This window comes from Mus caroli, unplaced genomic scaffold, assembly GCF_978045245.1.
Source record: "Mus caroli unplaced genomic scaffold, Mus_caroli_1 scaffold_6, whole genome shotgun sequence".
NCBI classification, from domain to species: domain Eukaryota; kingdom Metazoa; phylum Chordata; class Mammalia; order Rodentia; family Muridae; genus Mus; species Mus caroli.
In genome coordinates, this window is record NW_028227261.1 from 16,551,701 (window position 1) to 16,569,744 (window position 18,044).

An 18,044-nucleotide genomic window follows, 5' to 3' on the forward strand; every position below is an offset into this window, starting at 1 on the left:
GCCAGGGCTACCCAGAGAAACCCTGTCTCCAAAACTAACAATAACAAATTTCATCCATCCTTCCTTCTCCCCATCCATCCCTCCCATCGATGCATCCATCCATTCTGTGCATGTGTGTAGGAATACACATGCCAACGTACATGTGTGGAGGTGAGAGGACAGTTCTCTCCATCTACCATGAGGGCTCTGGGGATCAAACTTTGGCTGTCAGCCTTGGTTGCAAGCACCCTTACCTGTTAAGCCATCTCACCAGCCCTCGAATTCTTATTTTTTATTTTATTTTTAAAATTTATTTATTTATTTAATATATGTGAGTACACTGTTGCTGTCTTCAGAAACACCAGAAGAGGGCATCTGATTCCATTACAGATGGTTGTGAGTCACCATGTAGTTGCTGGGAATTAAACTCAAGACCCCTGGAAGAGCAGTCAGTGCTTTTAACCACCAAGTCATCTTATTTATTTATCTATTTACTTATTTATTTTTTGGTTTTCCGAGACAGGGTTTCTCTGTGTAGACCTGGCTGACCTTGAACTCAGAAATCTGCCTGCCTTTGCCTCCCAAGTGCTGGGATTAAAGGCGTGTGCCACCACTGCCCGGTGAATTCTTGATTTTTAATCTATGTTCCAAATTGCCCGTTTTTCTATAGCAGTCCTCTGTAGTTTGCTAGTCAGAACCAGAAGAAAGCAATGATATAAAACCTTTTTTTTTTTAACAAAACTACCTATGACTCCTTCCTGGGTTTCAAACAGCATGATGAGCCTCCTGCCCTCACCGAGGTGCACAGGGACAGGCTGAGGGTGTAGCTTGAAGTAAGAGTGTTCCCTTCACACACTGACCGCCTCCAGTGTGCTGCTCTGCTTACAGGAAGCTGGCTGACACAGGCAGACTCACTCTCCTCACTGCAGGACACTTTTAGGACCAGGACATTGCTCAGTGGTAAAAGGCTTGTCCTTAGGAACAGGCTCTGACTTCCAAAAACCCAAGCCAATAGTCTTGGGAAACCCTGTCAGCATCTTTCCTACTATCTGTAGTAGTAACACACACTGAGTCAAATATGGCTCCTGCGAGAGAACGTCACCTAGCCCAGCCATTCTGAATCTCCATCTGCAAACTTCAAAACAGCTGAGACCTTTCCAGAACTCTTTCCCTAACAGCATGATGACAATGGTACACACTTTTTGTTTCGGCCCCACCCCCACGGCAGACTCCTCTCGCACTGAGCTGGCAGTGGCTGGCTCTCCCGGCTCAGCAGCACAGCTCAGCAGCACAGGGTAAACTGCTGGAGTTCCAGCACGGGCAAGGCAGCACCACTCCATTAGCCTCTTTTTCCTATTCCATTTATTGATTGATTCCCTGGAGGAGGAGCCATAAGCCACAGTGAATGGAGGTCAGAGGACAACTCACAGTTAACAGACAACCAGCAGGAGTTGGTTCTCCTCCTCCAAGTGGGTCCTAGAGATGGAACTCAGGTGACAGCAGCATGGCAGCAAGTCCTTCCACCTGCTGAGCCACCTCGCCAGCCCTCAACTGCTCTTGTAAGCCCAGTGTCCTTCACTGTCACACACTCAGATCTGATTTCACCAAGTCCCATAGAAGACTCGCAGGTGTCCCCTCCTGAGCAGCACGAGTGAACGGGCAGCTCCCCAGGAGCTGCGTGGGACACTTCATCTGTCTCCTTGGTCTACTTTCATCCAACCCCAATGCAATAAACAAGTCATGGCTACTTCTGACCATCTCCAGGTAAGTATAGCAAGAGACCTGGGGTAGGTGGCACTGAAGGAGCCTCATCTGCAGTGTTTACAACTCCTGTTGATCTCTGTGACCAAGAGAACAGAAAGGAAGAGATGCACTCACTTTGGGGATTATGAAGACTACTCTCAGACACCCTCCCAGCTCTACACTAAGCGGCTGACAGTGTGACTGGTTCTATCAAGAAGTCCATGAATAAAAAACGTAGGCCTCTGGATGACAGAGGTAGCAACTCTAGGAGACATTTCTAAACCAGAAATCAGGGCCATCTCCAAATCCCCCACCTTCAAGAGCGGGTAAGAAATACTGTTTAAGCTGATAAGTTTTGAGGTCGCTTTCTGATGGCATGGGTAGCCAATGCATGCGCCTTCCAACCAAAGTCCACTCTAGCTGGTATGGTGGCACACGCCCAAAGCCATCACCTTTAGGAGTCTGAAGCAGGAGCAGAGTCAAATAAAAAAGCACAATATACCATTAACAAGCCCTAGCACCTTATCTGCCAGGGGTCAGGACTGAGCCTTGGCCTTCCTGGGCAAGCACTCTATCACTGTTATACATCAGTCCTCACCACGTGTCTACATTCGCTTCTTCCTAATTCTGTTAGAAACCCTCATTTTACAGTCTTCATTTATAAGCCAGACGAAACGCCTGTCTCCAAGAAAGTTCTAGAGACACAGCACAGGCAGTGTGGATACTCACTGTGGGAGAAGCGCTGAGTGATAGGGGTTCCGGGATAAGGGTAAGTCCGGCTCTCCCACTGAATGTTTCCTTCCTGGACAGCCTTCATGAAGCCATGGTAACACTGGTGGGCCACACCTAAAGGTGAGAAAAACCAAAGCCCTCAGCTTAGATAGTAACATCAGAGGGAAAATCATTACAATTGTATCCTTTTTTTTTTTTTTTTTTTTTTTGGTTTTTCGAGACAGGGTTTCTCTGTGCAGCTCTGGCTGTCCTGGAACTCACTCTGTAGACCAGGTTGGCCTCGAACTCAGAAATCCACCTGCCTCTGCCTCCCAAGTGCTGGGATTAAAGGCGTGGGCCACCACCACCCGGCAAAATTGTATCTTTTAACTGCTTTCTCACTTGTATATTTTGGAGGAAGTCCAAATTTCTCATTTTTGTTCAAAGAAAGGAAACAGAATCAAGGAATGTCAAAATTGAAAGAACGGCATTTTGGACTGGAGAGATGGCTCAGTGGTTAAGAGCACTGACTGCTCTTCCAAAGGTCCTGAGTTCAGTTCCCAACAACCACATGGTGGCTCACAACCATCTGTAATAGGATCGGATGCCATCTTGTGCTGTGTCTGAAGACAGCTATAATGTACTCAGATATAAAATAAATAAATAAATCTTTAAAAAGGGAAGAAAGGAAGGGAGGAAGGACGGACTGCACTTTATCAAGCCAGAGGAAGTTGAGAGGTGTGTGTGAGGTTACTGACTCAGCTCAGGTGATAATCCTTATCCTCCTGGCTACCATGAGGCAATGAAGACAACTCTTTGTAGCATTTACTACAAAGCACAGGGTGAGAAGTAACTTAGCTCTGTGAAAGAATATGATGAAGCAGTGTCTACAGCATAACAGCTGCTTAAAAAGCAGCTGCAGTTAGATCATAACGATCAGGAATTCTCCAGTTAAGTGAGATCATATAAGTAGTTTATTACATAATAGATTGTGAGATGTTGAATATATGTCCAAGAACTGACTCTTAAAAGTTAAGCGCTTGGGTAGACTGGAGTGATGGTTCAATGGTTAGAGCACTGGCTGCTCTTCCAGAGGACCCAGGTTCTGTTTCTGTGGGGTGGCTTAAAACCCTCTCTAATTCCAGTTCCAGAGGATCCAATGCTGTCTTCTGGCCTCCACAGGCACCTCCATATATGTGGTGCATATACATACACTGAAGGCAAGCACACACACACACAATTAATAAACATCTTTTTTAAGTTAAGAGCTTTCCAGGAACTGTGGTCCCCATTTTTAACCCCTGCATTTAGAAGGGCAGAGGCAGGTGGAACAGTGTGAGCTGTGGCCAGGCAAGCAAGCATGTTGAGCCCCTGTCTCATAAGAAGATAAATGAACATAGGTGTTAGTACACATCAGTGTATACTTGTGTACATCTGTAGTGTGGACACCACTGAGACTGAACCCTAAGATAAAGGATGCTCTCTGGGTGCTCGTGATGTGCAGGTTCACCTGCCGCAACAAGGCACCACTATGGTGGGCAGTGCTGTCAAGGAAGGAGGCTGTTTCTGTGTAGGGCACAGGTAGATGGCAAATCCCATGCCTACCACTATTGGCGGTGAACCTAAAATTCCTCTAAAAATAAGAGCATTAGGCTACAACTCCTGATCTCCGAGAACTGACATGTAGGGTCATGAGTTCAAGTCCAGCCCAGGCTATATACAAAGCACATATGCATATATAGTGGATTTCAAAAAGTAAATACTCACCGGGCAGTGGTGGCGCACGCCTTTAATCCCAGCACTGGGGAGGCAGAGGCAGGCAGATTTCTGAGTTCGAGGCCAGCCTGGTCTACAGAGTGAGTTCCAGGACAGCCAGGATTGCACAGAGAAACCCTGTCTGGAAAAACAAAAAACAAACAAGCAAACAAAAATGTAAATACTCACTAGGCATGGTAGTTGCGTGTTTTTAATCCCAGCACCCAGGAGACAGAGGCAAATGGATCTCTGATTTTGAGACCAGCATGGCCTATAAAGCAAGTTCCAGGACTTCCAGAGCTATATAAAGAAACTGTGGGGTTTTTGTGGGTTTTTGTTTGTTTAATCATGCTTCTAGAACAATCTACTTTTTCTAAACTATCCATCCTAATGAATAATTTCACTAAAGGCACACTTCATTTGCTTTTGCTTTTATTTTATTTTTATTTATTTTTATTTTTTTGAGACAGGGTTTCTCTGTATACTCCTGGCTGTCTTAGAACTCACTCTATAGACCAGATTGGCCTTGAACTCACAGATCTGTCTACCTCTGCCTCTGGAGGGCTGGAATTAAAACCATGAATTATGTAAACCTATCTCTCAAACACACCTCTCTCTCTTTCCTTTATGTTTAAGAATATATAAGAATATCTCCATTATCCCCACTTCTGCTTCAGAAAAAATTATTTAAAAAAATGAAGGTCGGGCTGGTGAGATGGCTCAGTGGGCTGCTCTGCTGAAGGTCCTGAGTTCAAATCCCAGCAACCACATGGTGGCTCACAACCACCCGTAATGAGAACCGACACCCTCTTCTGGTGTGTCTGAAGACAGCTACAGTGTACTTACATTTAATAATAAATAAAGAAATCTTTAAAGAAAAAATGAAGGTCATGAGCAGCTGAGGAAAGACACTACAAGTCAGCCTCTGGTGCACACACTAACAGGTACATACAACACACACACAGACACACAAGTACATACAACACACATATACACAGACACACATGTACATATACACACAGGTACATACAACACACACACATATACACAGACACACAAGTACATACAAAACACACATATATACAGACACAGATAACAGACACACATGCCAGGCCTACAACTGTCACTGTAACTCCAGTTCTAGAGATCTAATGCTCTCTTCTGACCTCCACAAGCACCAGGCATTGTACGTGCAGCATGGATATATGTGCAGACAAACATTCATATACATGAAATACTACATTAGTATACTAGCTGTTCATAAACTTAACCAAGACAGGAAGAAAAATGTGTCAATTTATCTAATACTGAATTCAAATTTTATAAACACAATGTCTTTAAGGAAGAAAAGAAAGAAGAGAGAAGTCTAAAATTAAATTGCTCAATAAAAATGGACATAGAGGGCTGGAGAGATAGCTCAGCGGTTAAGAGCTCTGACTGCTCTTCCGAAGGTCCTGAGTTCAAATCCCAGCAACCACATGGTGGCTCACAACCACCCGCAATGAGATCTGACTCCCTCTTCTGGTGCATCTGAAGACAGCTACAGTGTACTTAGATATAATAATAAATAAATCTTTAAAAAACAAAACAAAACCATAATGGACATAGCCGGGCCTCTGTGGTTAAGCGCTCTTGCTGTTCTTCCAGAAGACTGAGTTCAAGCCCAGCTCTCACACGGGTGGCTCCTAGACCCTGTAACTCAGTGAATCTGACGCCTTCACCTGGCCTTCACAGGCACCTGCATACATGTAACATACACATACATGGAGACAGACAGACAGATGGACGGACGGACACACACACACACCCTCTTTAAAACAAGTGTACCTTTGATAAGCCGATACCACTGTTTGCAGACCAGAGCTGCAGTCTTGTGCTCCTGGTACGGCGAGAGGAAGGACAGGATATACTCCAAAACCTCTTCCGGCAGCTCACACATGGACCTGTTATGTCTTGTCTCCTCAGCCTCCAACACCGGCTGCGGGTCCTCATCTTGCTCCATTGTCCCTTCCACTGCAGTTTCTTCTTGGTCCACGGCCATGAAACTGTCATCTTCACTGTCCGAGGAGCTGGCCATGACACACACTCGAAGCTCTAGTGGGTAAGAAGTAAACATCAGTGCACAGCTCTCAGAAGCACAGGAGCAATGAGCACTTGAGCTGCTCACGGTCTCCTTCCCACAGCATGAAGCTGCCAGCACTTCCCCGTAACCAGTCGGATCCATATTAATCTCATAGGTAGAGTTCCAATGCCAAGCCCGCCACATCCTCCCTCCCCCTAGAATGGCACACAAGTCCCAGTATAACCTTCGAACAGGAAGACTTGGGGGGGGGGGGCATGTAGAAGGCTCAGCAGTTAAGAGCGCTGCTCTTCTAAAGAGCCCAGGCTTGGTTCCCAGCACCAGTAGCTCACAATAGCCTGAACTCCATTTCCAGGGGACCTACCACCATCTTCTGGCCTCTATGGGAACTGCACATGTGTAGTAGGTAAACACTAAAACACATTAAATATAAAAATCAAAAATGCCACCAAGTGGACACAGAGCTCTAATTCTTTAATTCTAGCACAAAGAAGGCAGAGGCAGGTAGATCTCTGCGACTTTTAGACCAGCCTAGGGTCTACATAGCGAGTTCTAGGCCAACCAAGACTACACACACAGCGGAACCATCTCAAGCATGCAAGGACAACCTGGAAAACCTGTTCTTTCATAATTCTTTAACTCAGAGATATGACTAATACGTGGTGCAGGGACCACCTCCCACTGACAAGGGAAAACTAACTCTGAGCCCTAGAAAAGCATAAAAGAAAAGCATAGAAGAATGCTGGAAGGAAGATAGGAGTAAAAAACCAGAAGCTTTAAGACAGGCATAGCTCTCTTGGCCCAGCCTGAGAGCCCAGCACTTGGGAGGCTGAAGCAGGAAAAGTTGGAGGTTACGTACTATAATACTAATACACATATTTATACACATCAGTGTGAGAGGGGCTATGGTTCAAGTGTAGGGTGCTTATCCTTATATAGGACAACTCAATTAGAAAATAACAACTTTTCTAATAACAGGCTTAGCTGGCTAAACTGTTAACCACAAAGCAATATGAACAACAGAAAACATGATAAACCTAGGCAATAAAAACAAGCAAATAAACCCAAATGCCTAACAACAGAACCAATGATAAGAACTGTCATTTGTAATGGAAACCCATGAAGTCAGGAATGACAGGCACAGGCCCCACGTCTCTCAGAAGAAATACTCAGCAGAGAGGGCAGAGTACATTCTGCATGACACTTTATGCCAGAGCAAAGCTAATTTATGCCACTGTAAGTGAGGACAGTGATTAATATACAAAGTTCCAAAGTGCTGGTAAAAGTCTGTTTCCTAATTGGGAGCTAGAGTTCGGTCTGTGGAAAGCCATGGGCTGAGTGCTCATGGACTTCACAAGAGCTGGTCAGAGTATGTTCTTATCAATAGTTATTTCTAATGGAGATATTATAGATTATATAAATTTCCGTCTATGCGGAAAGTCTAGTTCCAGAAATCTCCAGAAAGAAAATGCTGTAACTACACAAAGGCAAATAAGTCATTTGCATGTGCAATGCCTATGGTGAAAACAGGAAACTAAGGAACTTCCTTTACATAAGAACAGGCATGGTGCACACCTTCAGTCCTAACCTTTGAGAGGTAAAGAGGCAGGAGGATCTCTGTGAGTTGAAGGCCAGTGAATTCAAGGCCAGCCAGGCTCCTCACTGAAACTGCTCAAAAAGAAGAATTATGTTCCAGTTAGACTCTGGAAGGAGAGGTGCTGCGCAGAATTAGGACTAAAAAGGTTTAGTGGGGAGTAAATCCTCTAAGGGATGTAGGGAACAGAAGAGAAGACCGGGGTGCCAAGCTGACCATGCCTCTCTCACAGCCGGTTAGAAAGAGCAGGTGAAGGATGGAAGGAGGTAGGGACAGGATGAAGCTCCCTCCCGCCTCACTACTTGACTGGGGACCACTCCAAGAGGACTTGGCTGCAAAGCTCTGGCAAACTTTGAAGAGGCAAACAACTCAGCTGGAGTCTTCACAGGGAACCAGGGAACGTAGCTTTGGTCTTTTTGTTTTTTGTTTTTAATAGCCTTTCTTTTTTAGGGGGGTTGGCTTTTTGAGATAGGATTTCTCTATGAAACAGCCTTGGCTGTCTCAAAACTCATTATGTAGATGTTGACCAGGCTGGCCTAGGAGATCCACCTGATCTGCCTCCCAGGGGCACCATGCCCAGCTCAAGTTCTTCAAACATAAGTATAAACATTAGGCTTAGCTGGTATTGTTGTTGTTGTTTTTTAACGTCTATGTGTGTTTTGCCTGTGGTATTTATAAGCAGCACTTGCATGCCTGGTGCCCACAGAGGTCAGAAAAAGGCACTGGATCCCTGGGACTGTAGTTACAGACAGCTGGGACTTGTCTGTGGGTGCTGGGAATCGAACCTGAGTCCTCTGCATGAGCAACAAGTGCTCTTAACCACCATAAGCCAACTCACCAGCCTCATGGTGTTAGTTGTATGTTTTCACAGTTATTTAATTTTAATTATGGATCTACATTTTTGGGTTTTTTGTTTTGTTTTTTGAGACAGGGTTTCTCTGTGTAGCCCTGGCTGTCCTGGAACTCACTCTGTAGACCAGGCTGGCCTCAAACTCAGAAATCCGCCTGCCTCTGCCTCCCGGGTGCTGGGATTATGGGATCTAGGTATTTCTGTGTGTAGGTACGGGCATGTGAGTGCAGGTCCCCAGGAGACCAGAGGCAGGTGGATCCCATGAGGCCTCCAATGCAGGAACTGAAGTAACTTTTTTTTTTTTTTTTTTGCTTTTGTTGTTTTGTTTTGAGACAGGGTTTCTCTGTATAGTCCTGGCTGTCCTGGTGCTCACTCTGTAGAGCAGGTTGGCCTGGAACTCAGAGAGATCTCTGCCTGCCGCTGGCAGCAGTGGTATTTATCCATTCTTAACCTCTGAGCCATCTCTCTAGCCCTTACTGGTTAGTTGGTTGATTGGTTGGGTTGGGTTTTTTGATATCCTGTAGCCCAGACTGTCTTTAAATTCACACTGATCCTCCTGCCTCAGCTATCCAAGTGTTAAGATTATAAGTTATGAGCCACCATGCCTGGCTTGGCTTGCTTTCCTTCCTCCCTGGGGATGTAAGCCCTGCCTTGGATGCATACTGCTTTGCAGGTATCTGATGTCTTTTGAGCGTATCCCCCCATCTTCCCCTACTACTCCCACTCTCCCCTCCTCTCAGGCCCCTGCACTCCTACAGTTTTACTTCTGTTTTCATTTCTGCAAACACATAAGACTGACTCCTTTCTCTTATTTCCTGGGTTAACATTAACCTCACTCTGCAAACTCACGTAAGAAAAAAGTCCAAGAAAAAGACCTGTTGAGTAGGCCACTGTTCGCATCTAATCCCACCACAGTCGGCCAGCCACAGCACAGTGCTGCCCAACGAGCCCAGGCAGCTTCAGAACGACTGGATTGGAGGACATTCTCATCACTATTTCCCACGCAGAGAACATCATCGGGTTCAATAAACCATTTACCTCCTTCAACGCCTTCTGACAGCACAGTCAGCAAGTCTGAGCAGTGGTCCCCACACAGCCGTAGTGTGACTCGTGGTCCAGAGAAACATCAGCCCCATGCTTCCATGGGCATACTTGCTGGCTCAGCCCCGGACACAGGGGTGGCAGGTCCTTTCCTTGGCAACTGTATGTGCTGCATCAATTCACACAGCTTCTTTCTCTTCTACAATCAGGTGCTCAGAGCTCCTGAGGACATGGACACATTTTGATGCTCTCAATTTTTGAATTTTTTTTTTGTTTGTTTTCATTTTGTTTTATTTTGGCTTAAAGCATTTCCCACATAACCACATTAACTCCAGAAACGAGGTTTTCATGAGCTGTTTAGAAAGACAAGTTCTCATCCTCACCCGTGTCAGACCTCTTCATTCCCCAAAGTGATGGGTCTTTTGGGAAAATTCACAATTGGAAGTCAAATCAATAGAATCAGAATGTGAAGACAGGCTGTTTTGCTGGGCCTCTTTGCTTTCTATGGGGCATCCTGATGAGCACAGGTCAGACATGTCCTCAGAGCATCTACATGCTGGCCTCACCTCATAGCAGCAACTGCATCAAAATACACTGGAACGTCACTGAGTGCCCGGCAGTCTGCTGGCCAAAACTAAAAGCTTTTCTGTCTCTTTGAGTTCTGAAGGTTTTGGGTGCTTGTTTGTTTGTTTGTTTGTTTGTTTTTAAAGAGGGAGCAGAAAGTGTGGGGGGTTTGCCTGTCTGTTTGAGAATGCCAAGGTTTTGTTTGCCAGGTCACTGGCTGGCTACACCAACTGCATCACTGCGCTCCAGCTTCAGTGAGAGACTCTCAAAACCGCAGTTGAAGGGAAGGTGAAATGGATTAGCGGACAGAAGACACTTGACCTCAAACCTGATCACCTCAGTCCAGTCCCCAGAACCCACATAGTAGCAGGAAAAAGCCAGTTCCCACAAGTTTCTCTCCTGTCTCCACACATGCACAAAGAGCATACGGCACAGACAGACAGACAGAACAATTGCAATTCAGTTGATTTACTTAAATAAAATGCTGGTGAAGGTTTAGAACAGAATCTAGCTAGCTTGCTCTTCAGAATTTCAAAAGATTTTCATCATAATCACACAGATGCTGGTGTAAACTCGGGAAGCTCCCCGTCAGGTGTCGGTGTGAGCTAAAAACAACCCAGCTCCTGAGAATACAAACACTGCTGGACAAGAGATCTATACCCAATCACAACAGATTGTGCTAAGCCTTAAGAATACACTGCCGCTGCCACCTCCGCCGCCACCACCACCATCATCACCATCACCACTACCACCATCATCACCATCATCATCTTTGTACCAAGTCAAATGCAAAGTTACAGAAACTGGAAAATTTATAGAAGAAATTATTTTACTCTATTTTATGCAGTCAACAAGTATCAATGTACTTGACCTAAAACACTGTGTTCAGGGCCAGTGAGATGGTAAAAGTGTTTGCCATACAAACTAGACAACTTGAGTTTCATCTCTGGGTGCCATAGTGGAAAGCAAAAGCCAACTCTCAAAAGTTGCCCTCTGACATCCACTGTGGTGGGTATACACTGAAACATACACACAAATTAAATTGTAGAAATTATTAGAATACTATGTTTGGATCTCACAAAAGGTACAAAAAGAGAATGTTCCCACTAAGAGCTAACAACACAGCCAGTGATGGTGGCTCATGCTTTTAATCTCAGCACTGAGGAGGCAGGCAGATATCTATGAGTTCAAAGCCAGCCTGGTCTACAGAGTGAGTTCCAGGACAGCCAGGGCTACACAGAGAAACCCTGTCTCAGAAAACAAACCAAAGCCCAGGAACATACCAGGAAGCAACAGCACAGGCAGTGTGTGATAAACTATGTGTGACGTCAAGCTTGAGCAGCCCGGCTGGAGAGGAGGAGGAGTCCGCCCACCCTCCGCCTAGGTAAGACGCTGGAGGGTTGTGCTGGACCCCACTCTGCTGACCAGGTAGTATCTCAGAGCACCGAGAGGGAAGGTGGGGATGGCAGGGTTTTAAACTACTATTTTTTAAAGAGGGAAAAAAACTGGTAATCTTCCAGTTAAAAAACCTGCACTAGAGAAAAGGGTAAAATCCATTTGGCACTCAAAACAGATGTTTTGACCACATGCATGATATTAAAATATCTTATCTATAGTAACAGAAGCTCATAATTGGGAGACTCCTCTCCTGGCAGTCAATGATTTAACCAAAAGAAAAAGGTCTAGGAGTAGAATGTTTTGGCCTTAACACTACTGCTGTACAGTTATATTAGCAAACTGGGTCCCTCTGATACAGACAGCACCGGATGGTTCTGTAAAGCATCCCATATTCAATAACAGATGTCAGCAGGAGGACTGTTTTCAGTGGCTAACATGTCTGTTACCCAATGAGGAGTCCCTTTAATAAAACAGGAAATAAAGTATGCCCGCATGCACCCATCAGCATTCTCTTGTTTGTTTGGAGAGGCCTAGAACTCTCTACGCAGCTTAGACTATCCTCGAACTTGTGATCCTCTTGCCCTAGACTCCAACATGCTACAGTGTCAAGCAGAGTGGCACAAGGGCAAATCATACTTTTAGAAACACATCTGTGTTATATGAGTGGATATTTCCTCTACAAGGTATGTCTATGTACCACCTGTGTGCCTGGTGTCCCGTGTGTGGGCCTGATGCCTCTGGAGGTCAGAAGAGAGAGTCAGAGCCCTTGGAACTGGAGTTACAGACTGCATGAGCTGCCATGTGAGTGTTAAGAACAAAACCTCCGTCCTCTGGAAGAGCAGTCATCCACTACTCTCAACCACAGAGCTATCTCTCTAGTCCCAAATCACACCATTTTTTTTTTTTTTAGATTTATTTATTTATTATATGTAAGTACACTGTAGCTGTCTTCAGACACTCCAGAAGAGGGAGTCAGATCTCGTTACAGATGGTTGTGAGCCACCATGTGGTTGCTGGGATTTGAACTCTAGACCTTTGGAAGAGCAGTCGGGTGCTCTTACCCACTGAGCCATCTCACCAGCCCCACACCATTCTTTACAATGGTCAATACTCAATACAAGTACCTTAGGACTTACAAGGGGCTGTAGAAACAGGCTAGCCTCAAGGCCACCCACTCTCCTGGTCTGTATGTAGCAGTCAAAGGATTTGCTACCAATAAGTATAGTAAAACATGGTGCAAATATACAAAGTGTAAGATAATTCTGCTTAGAATAACCTGATATAACTGCAACTTTAAACACAAGGCTTTGGTTGTTTAAAAAAAAAACAAAAACAAAAACACAGTACAAATCAAAAGGGAAGTTAGAAACAGTGCCTTTTTTTCTTTTTCAGACTTGGTCTCTAACCACTCCAGGCTAGCCTTGAACTTGTAACCCCCGTGTCTCAGCTTCCTGATTGCCTGTGCGACTATGTCCAGCTCTCTCACCACATTATTCAGGCCTAGATCATTAATAAAATTTAACAAACACTGTATTTTACTTTTTGTTTGTTTGTTTTTGTTTTTTCGAGACAGGGTTTCTCTGTGTAGCCCTGGCTGTCCTGGAACTCACTCTGTAGACCAGGCTGGCCTTGAACTCAGAAATCCGCCTGCCTCTGCCTCCCGAGTGCTGGGATTAAGGCATGTGCCACCACGCCTGGCTGTATTTTACTTTTATCTAATAAATTCCAACTGATTATATCAATAAAACCTTCCTACAGTCAAATCACAGAGTTTCATAAATTAACTCTACAGAGCTTGGTATCAGATTCTCACATATTAGTTTAATGCCCTGGAGAAGAGGAACGCACCCCGCCCCCAGAGCGTCCACGCTGGTGCTGGTGCGTGCTTTTGGTGCAATTAAGGGAAGCAGCTTCCTCTTCCGAGGCAGACCCGTGTCCATCAAGGCCCAGCCTTACAAACTCTTAATTTACTGTGCTCTATACAACAGTTCTGCAGTGAAATGCTCTCTCCTAACAGTTCCTAGAGCTGTATCTGTGAACCCTCATTCAAGTGATTTCTGCTACTGCATAGGCAATAGGAGCACAAGGGACAGAAAAACATCAGAACTTCTGCATTTGGCAACAGATATCCTTAAATATGTAAACTGCGGGGAGGGGGTGGCTTGACTGAGCAAGGTAATTTTCAGACATTTTTCCACTGAAAAAAGTCATATACACATAGCACACATGCAGAGGTGGCTTCATGTACCTTCTTTGCAATAATAAAAACCTGCAAAACTGAGGTGGCTATAACAGGGCCCCATGGCTTTGGTTGCCCTCGCCTAAAACACACTACAGTAGCTCAGCTGGCCTCAACTACCTCTTAGATACATACATAACATAGACTGACACTAGGTGGCCATCAGTGGCCTGCAGACATCTCAAGCACTCCTTCCACAATGAACTTCAGCTTTGCAAGCACTGATTATCAATGAACCTTTAACCTTTGCTCATCTCCAATGGGTGTCACCAGGAAGCCTGCTCGTCTCTCTAAGACACTAACAGTTACTTACCAATATCCATATTCTGCCTTCTCAGAATATTGAGGAACAAACCCACAGCAAGCACTCCATCAGCTGAGTGTGCCCCCGGACCTCTATTTTAAGGCTATTCTGTTGTTTTGTTTACGTGCACAAGTGTTTTGCCTGCACGTAACTATGTGTGCCACGTGTGTACCTGGTGCCTGTGGAGATGAGAAGAGAGTATCAGATCCCCTGGGACTGGAGTTACAAATGCCAGTGAGCCCCCATGTGAGTTCTGGGAACAAAATCCAGGTCCTCTGCAGAGTAACCAGTGCTCTTAACTGCTGAGCCGCCTCTCCAGGCCCAGTGTTCTGTTTTTTAAGGCAGGAACGTAATGTGTAGCTGAGGCTGGCCACAAATTTACATTGATCTGTATGTCTCTGCCTCACAAGTGCCAGGATTAGTGGCATGTACTACCATGCCTGGCTATGAATAAAGTCCTTACTGATGAAGTTAATGATAATGACTAGTTGTAGCGTACAACCTTGAAATGCTGAATGCTAAGGATTCCTGTGTGAGTGTGATAATAGTGAAATGTATAATTGGCCTTTCTTCTGTTTCCTGGCATACAACTTCTAAAAACAGGAGAATTTCCAAAGTAGAATCTTTCTGTACTAATAGTTAACTGACAACTGGCAGCCCTAGGAGCTTCAGGATTGGGACTGACCACGAGAGAGAAAGATTAAAGCATGATTTAAAAGTCAAGACTAGGGGTTGGTGAGATGGCTCAGCATGTAAGAGCACCTGACTGCTCTTCCAAAGGTCCTGAGTTCAAATCCCAGCAACCACATGGTGGCTCACAACCATCCATAACAAGATCTGACTCCCTCTTCTGGTGTGTCTGAAGACAGCTACAGTGTACTTACATATAATAAATAAATAAATCTTTAAAAAAAAAAAAGTCAAGACTATCAGGCCAACCCTCCAATTGCTAACTTGATCACCAATAGCCAATGATTTGATCAATCAAACTCAAAAAAGTACTAAGCACTAAGCGTGGCGGCGCATGCCTTTAGTCCTAGCACTTGGGAGGCAGAGGCAGGTGAACTTCTGAGTTCGAGGCCAGCCTGGTCTATAGAGTGAGTTCCAGGACAGCCAGGACTACACAGAGAAACCCTGTCTTGAAAAACAAAACAAAAGGCACTAAGCATGGTGTACAAACCTGCTGAGGCAGGAGGATCAGGAACCCAAAGCCATGCTTGCCTACAATAGAGAGTTTAAGGCCTGCCTGGGCCACATAATACTCTGCCTAAAACACACAGAAACACACTAAGAACTCTGGGTCTGGGGAGACTGCAGGCTACTGTGGGTGTAGAACATCTTGAGGTGTGCCCAAAGGGCATGGAGGCTCACTGCAGGCATCCCCATTTATCCACAGCCTGCAGTATGTGAGTGTGTGTGCCTCTGTGGCTTGTACATGTACACAGAGCCTGGAGCAGGCTTCTCCTCCATCCTTCTCTGCCTCACTCCTTTGAGACAGGGTTGCTTACTGACCCTGTTTTTGACTAGGCTGACAGTCAGGCAACTTCAGCAACCCTCCTGTCAGGCCCCTGTGGATCACATCGAGTTTGCAGGTCTCCATGGTGCAACAGCAGTCACCTGGCACCCCAGCAACTCACAGTATCTTTTATAATATGGTAGTAAATATGGAGTTTAGAACAAAGAGCACATGTAGTGTTTGTGGAAGTTCTATGATCCAAAGAGGAAGTCATGAGACACCAGCCTTTCTGCTGGCATCTGGAGTGGGGTCACTGTGACAGTGTTGAATCCTCGAGCTCAGGGTTTGAAGCTACCTCCAGGTAGTGTCAGAATTAAATGCATTACTGAACCAGAGGACACCTAACTGATGGATTCTGCTGCTTGGCTAGGGGGCTGATGGGGTGAGGAGATGGACTCCTGTAATCTCAGCAGTATGGAAGCTGTGACAAGAGAGCTTGAGTTCTAGGCCAGTCTGGGCGATACACAGCAAGTATAAAGCCAACCTAAATTACTTGAGAAACACTCTTGTAACAAACAAAAAAATAAAATTACCAGACAGTATTTAGCATGCTGTGCCCAGGGGCTTACCCACAGTGAGGTCAGTGGCCTTTCCCACAGATTTCATTCCCTCAGACATTCTTGGATCTCTTGCCTCTGTTCTTGTTAGCCATCCATGCGTCTGAACTATCCCTCTCTACTTGGGAATGTGGCAGGATCCTCAGCTAAGGATTCTCAGCTAATGGAGTTGTCCTTCTAACCTCTGTCACCTTAGGCAGGAGAGCCATCATCTTGGGGCTACATGAACACTTGAGCGGGCGGCCTACAAGAACAGGCCTATCATATAGACAGCTTCTGCTTCTCACTGCCTCACAAGTTAGACTCTACCCACAGATCACCTTCCTAATTAAAACCCACATTTCTTTCCTCATCGCTATGGTTTCCAATGAGGCAGAGAGCAAGACAATAAATAGCAGGAGAAACTAAGATGTAACACACAGCCAGAATTTTGCTCCAAGGTAACAAGAAAGCCTCAAGAGTCCAGCCATGCTTTAATCCCAGCACCTGCGAGACAGAGATAGGTGAATCTCTGTCTGGTCTATACAGTAACTTCCAAAACTGTCAGGGCTACACAGAGAGACCGTTTCAAACAAAGCAAAATACAACTAACAAAAAGATACCATGTCCAGCCAGTGGCTCATGTTGTATTCCCCAGGACCAAGGACTGCTGCAAATTCAAGGCCAGTTTTGTATACATAATGTATTCCAGTCCAGCTGGGGCTATCGAGTGAGACTCTCCCAAAAACAAAGCCAAAGGTATCATGTCCAGATACATAGAAAGCGCCATTACAACCCAACCGTCCTCAATGTTCTGCATCACCCCAGAATATATTCCCAGGTGGGAACAGGGATGACTACAGTCGGTAACGCTGCGACTGAGGCCTAAGGGTCAGCATTACACTCACTTCCCTCTGTGCTGGCCACAGTGGGGGTCACCTGACAACCAAGCCTGAGGACTGAGTTCTAACAACAGGAAGAAGAGAACAAACTCCCAAAGGCTGTTCAATGGCATCCCACAATTCACACACTCTCAAAAAATGTAGCCGGGCGTGGTGGCGCACGCCTTTAATCCCAGCACTTGGGAGGCAGAGGCAGGTGGATTTCTGAGTTCAAGGCCAGCCTGGTCTACAAAGTAAGTTCCAGGACAGCCAGGGCTACACAGAGAAACCCTGTCTCGAAAAACCAAAAAAAAAAAAAAAAAAAAAAAAAAAATGTAATACATTTTAGAAATAAATATTTGGACAAGGGGCAAATATGAGAAGGTAAAATGATACATACTATGAAAATGTCAAAATGAAATCCCAGTACTTTACATGTTACCTAAACACTTTAAAAAAGAGAAAAGAAAGGAAAGAAGGCAGGCAGGCAGACAGACAGACAAAGCACTTACCAAAGCAAAGGGCCCTGGATTCCACACTAGCGCCTAAGACAGATGAACAGTAATGATAAATTCTTTAAAGAACCCACAACTAAGAATATGCTCTACTAAAAATAAATACTCCTAATTTTTTTTTTTTTTTTGAGACAAGGTTTCTCTGTGTAGCCCTGTCTGTCCCAGAACTTACTCTAGAGCAGAGAGTGAAGCCTCAGACTCAGAGATCCAATGCCTCTGCCTCCAGAGTCTGGGCTCACAAGCGTCTGCAGTGTCCAGCATGCTCCTGATTTCACTGCTTCTCGTTTACCACTCCAGCATAGTTTACAAATGCTTTTTTTGTTTGTTTGTTTTGGTTT

At 45.1% G+C, this 18,044-nt stretch overlaps 1 protein-coding gene across 2 annotated transcripts in view; it reads right to left on the minus strand.

Moving 5' to 3' along the window:
- The window catches only part of Fbxo42 (F-box protein 42), a 57,052-nt gene that overhangs the window by 30,280 nt on the left and 8,728 nt on the right, over nucleotides 1–18,044 (minus strand). Inside the window, exons 2-4 of one of the 2 annotated variants that reach the window (XM_029476341.2) lie at nucleotides 9,751–9,975; nucleotides 6,016–6,282; nucleotides 2,452–2,568 (exon numbers count right to left, since the gene is read on the minus strand). In XM_029476341.2, coding sequence (XP_029332201.1) covers nucleotides 2,452–2,568; nucleotides 6,016–6,265 — 367 coding nt within the window. In that variant the 5' untranslated portion in view covers nucleotides 6,266–6,282; nucleotides 9,751–9,975. The remainder of the gene's footprint in view (nucleotides 1–2,451; nucleotides 2,569–6,015; nucleotides 6,283–9,750; nucleotides 9,976–18,044) is intronic. The other variant, XM_021160835.2, reaches the window with a different exon arrangement.